Genomic DNA, 4,288 nt, shown 5'->3' with positions numbered 1-4,288 from the left:
TAACACTCAAAAAGTTTATTAAAAAAAAAAAAAAAAAAAAAGTATTCGTTTCGTAAAAAAATTAAAAGCGCTTTTTAGAGTTCAAAAAGCCTAAAAAATGCCCAAAAGCTCTTTTTGACTTAAAATCTCTATTTTTCAAACGCAATCACAAACAGAAACTTAGTCTTGTATCAATTTTATAATGGTGGAAGAACTACTACAATGTGGGTTTGCTCTTTATACTTTCGGATTGGTTTTTGATTCTCAACTTGGGTTTTTTTTTTTTTTTTTTTTTTTTTTTTGTGGGATTACATTAAGTGTTAACGTGTCAAATGAGTCACATGTAGCAGATAGCAAATCGTTAACTTTGACCAAAAATGACAAAAGGACTTTAAAACCTAGGCAAAACTTAAAGATCCTTTAAATTATAAAATCAATTACTAAATTCAAATAAGATAATAACTTGTGAGCTTATGATTTTTCCCCCCCTATATTTTAGTAGGCAGAAATCTGTTTCAAGCGTTAATCCAAATAATCATGTGAACAAAAATAATCACCCTTTTGGAAGTAAAATGGTTTACATTTTTTTAAGATGTAAACATTTTTAACTTTTGGATTTTTTTTTTTTTTTTTTTTTGTTAAGATGAGAGATAATAAACCAGTACAACAATAAGACCGAGGAAAAACAATAACAGAAGAAAAAAAAAATTACACGGCCAATAAAAAAAGAGAGGCCACAAAAAGTGAAAAAACTATACGAAGGAAAAGAAATGCTTGGTTGCATTAAAAAATTTATTTTTTGGCCATTTTAATCCTAAATGGCAGACCTATTTTAATTTTTTATTGTTTAAAATCTATTAATTTTAAAATCAAAATTAAAATGATAAAAAATTAATTAAAAATAAAAAAGGGTGGTTGGCCGCCACATAGGGGGTGGCCGGCCACCCCAGTTGAGCCTTAGGGTGGTGAACCACCCCCAAAGGCTGGTTGAGGGTGGCCGAACCCATGATCCACCCCAATGGCCAAAAAGAAAAAATAAAATAAAATAAAATTAATGGGTTTGGTGGGTTTGGCTCTTGGGGGTGGATCGTCCACCCCCAACTCCAAGGGCCATGGGGTGGCTTCGACCACCCCCACCGGCCGCTTGGGGGTGGCCAAAGCCAACCCCATGGCCCTTTGGGGGTGGTTCAGCCACCCCCAAGAGCCAAACCCATTATTTATTTATTTTATTTTATTTTATTTTCCTTTTTAGCCGAACCACCCCAAGCTCAACAGGGTGGCTGGTCACTCCTTTTTATTTATTAATTTTTACGATTTTAATTTTGATTTTAAAAAATAAAAAATTAAAATAAGTCATACCACGTAAGGTTAAAATAGCAAAAAAAAAAAGACTTTTTAATGCAACCAATCATTTCTCAAAGGGAAAACAAATCAATGGGAAAGTTGCCAGTCGAACTAGTGGTAGCAGTATGAATTATGTCGTGAGCACGTTGTGCTTTGGCTGATTTTACTGCATTGAGGTCAGCTAAGGCCTCCTCTACAGTAGGGTCACATGAAGGGCTCATCAGAGTTTGTGCCAATGGTAGCAAATGCAGCGTGTGTATGTATTTCAAATAGCAGCATCAAAGTTCACTTTGTGGTGAGTCTGGTGACATTGATGAGGGGGTATCCAGGGAGTGGATTTAAGAATGAGGTTTTTTCCACGCTCTTAGGTGCTCTAATAGATGAGTTTCTACTCATCTTGAAGTTCCTACGTGGGTCGTAATAGGAAATTCAATTCCATGGCATTCAAATCTTTCTTAGAGAGAAACATCCGAGAATTAGGCACAACCACAGATATCTTCAGAAAGATGTTTGATAAAATATATGAGAAGAATGTGATTTTCTTGAAGTGGGATACTATGTCTATATGGGTTTTGCAAAGTTGGATGAGGATGAAAATGCTTTGAAACTATTTAAGCAAGCTTTGTGTGAATATTTGAATGTTATGATTACACATTTTCAGTGTAAACCAAACAACAAAGCCCAAGTGTTTTCAAGATGACAATAAAACACTGGAAATGTGAATCTAAATGATTCTCTCCAAGTAGTAGAGAATCCAGGGAGAACTTTGACACAAATTACTTGAGAAGTAATGCTCCAAAGCGATCAAACGATAATGGAAAACGAAAGGTAGAATAAGCAACAGCAGCCAAACTTAGCTTTGTGAATCATAGCTCAGGGGAGTAATGGAATTGATTGTAGAAGTAGCAGTTTAAATATTGCAGCTAACAAAAAAAAAACAGGCAATTTGGGGACATTGGCCAGAGGGATTGAGGTTTGCAATGACAATAAGAAAAGACATTACCTGAAAATTCTGTAAGAATCTTCATTTACCTCTGCATTTTTTTCTTTCTTGGTAGGCAGAAGTTAAACAAACAAAGGAGAAATGCAGGTTATGGTAAGGAGGGAAAACCAAATTCATTGAATAATGCACGGAGAATCTATGAGGTAGGCCCATATTCTAAATGCCAAGGCAGCAACCACACACACACACACACACATATATATATATAAACAAGGAAGCAGCTAGAGCTTACTGATGATGAAGAAATAAAATTAAATTCAGTTGACTCCGGCTGAATTGCTAAGAGAATGCTGACATTCATATAAAAGAAACCCTTTTTTCAGTTCCAATAAGCATATGTCACAATCTCCACAAGCTTTGGTTTATGTCACAATCTCCACAAGCTTTGGATTGGTGTCTACCACTACCAAAATTCTGTAGTTTAGACACCGTGTCAAGCCAGAGGAATCAGCAGACTTGATAGAAAAAAAAACATGTTATTCCATGGAAGGCTCCTAGTGCACCATATCTGCTAACCAAAAAAAAAAAAAAATTATGAAAGAGAATCAGGAAAAGATACTTCTGAATTTTGGATGAACTAAAAACAGATTTTCTGCAGATAATAAAAGCGTATTAAAGAGAGTTCATATGCATAGCACACTGAAAGCTCAAGGGAATCCACATACATACATTCAAATAAAATAACAGCTCACTAAAGGGATTCGAAGAAATCTTCCGGCTAAAAGTTTTAGAATTCTAATCAAAACAGATTCTTTGTGGTTTATGCAAATTCAACGGAGTACATGAAAAGCAGAGAGCAAAAGGAAATCAAACCTTTTCTAGTTCAATCAAAAGCAGCCCTGCAAACTTGTCTCCTCCAAAATAATCCGATTAATGGCATCCCTAAACTTATAATAATCCTCAATTCTGTTATAAACCTGATGTGAAATCCTTGCATAACCCGTAATCAACCCATGATCATCTCTAGGCTCGCTCTCACTCTTCTCCCCATTCTTGGGGGCACGATAGTATATGGGTACCTCAACGCCGTGCTTGTCCCTCAAATGCGACCTCAGTCTCGTGGCATCATCGTCGCTCAAAACGTGCAGTTTCGACGGCAGCCCCACCATCACCATGCTCGCACACATCTCCGGCGGCGACCCCAGGCTCGTCCCCCACGCCTCGGCGAGCATTTTCCCCATCCTCACCACCTCCTCGTGGTTCCTTCTCATGATCCCCTCGCTTCCGCCCTCGAACTGATTCACGAACTCCATGATTGCCGGGACGACGAGCTGTGGAGTGTAGTCTCGGGTCCCGATCCACGAGCTCTCGACGGGGAGTCCGTTCCCGTACTCGTGAGAGACTACCGGGTGGTGCGTTTCGGAGGAGGACGGGTTCGATTTTCGGCAGTAGAGGAACGCGACCGAGGGCGGCGCGAAGAACCATTTGTAGAGGTTGCTCACGTAGAAATCCGCTCCGATTTGCTGAACGTCGATGGACACGCTGCCGATGGCGTGCGCGGCGTCGACGAATACCTGTTCGACTCCTTCTTCTCGGCAGATATGGACGAGTTCGCGAACTGGAATCACGACCGACGGCATGGACGTGATATGGTCGATTATGGCCAGCCTGACTTTCCGGCCGTCGGATTTTGCACTGGATAGTCCTTTCCGAAACTCGGCGATGATTTCCGCGTTCGAGCTCACCGGAAACGGAAGGTCGACCTCGACGACGGAGGCTCCGGCGCGGGTGACGTAGGCTTGGATGGATTTCTTGACGGCCGGGAAGGCGCAGCGGAACATGATGACGGTGTCGTTTCTGTGGTGGGCGAAGCGGCGGCCAATTTGCTGGAGGACGATGGCGGCGGCGGTGGTGGCATTGTCGACGAGGGAGACCTCGTCGATGTGGTGGGCATTGATTAGGGTTTGGATGAGGGCGCGTGAGCGAAGGAGGTTGGGGCGGAGCGTGGAGACGTAGAAGTGG

General features: G+C 40.9%; 1 protein-coding gene across 1 annotated transcript; it reads right to left on the bottom strand.

Annotated features, from left to right (window-relative positions):
• Positions 1-2,558: 2,558 nt before the first annotated feature.
• LOC132169193 (L-cysteine desulfhydrase-like) lies at positions 2,559-4,287 on the bottom strand (the record flags this gene model as incomplete). Its single annotated transcript, XM_059580262.1, has 2 exons — positions 2,559-2,834; positions 3,140-4,287. A coding segment is annotated over one exon (1,134 nt), but the record flags the coding sequence as incomplete, so codon positions are not given.
• Between the last annotated feature and the right edge of the window lies 1 nt (position 4,288).

The sequence above is a fragment of the Corylus avellana genome, chromosome ca2 (assembly GCF_901000735.1).
Source record: "Corylus avellana chromosome ca2, CavTom2PMs-1.0".
Taxonomy (NCBI): domain Eukaryota; kingdom Viridiplantae; phylum Streptophyta; class Magnoliopsida; order Fagales; family Betulaceae; genus Corylus; species Corylus avellana.
Note: the sequence above shows the minus strand (reverse complement) of the source record. Positions and strands in the feature narration are given on the sequence as shown.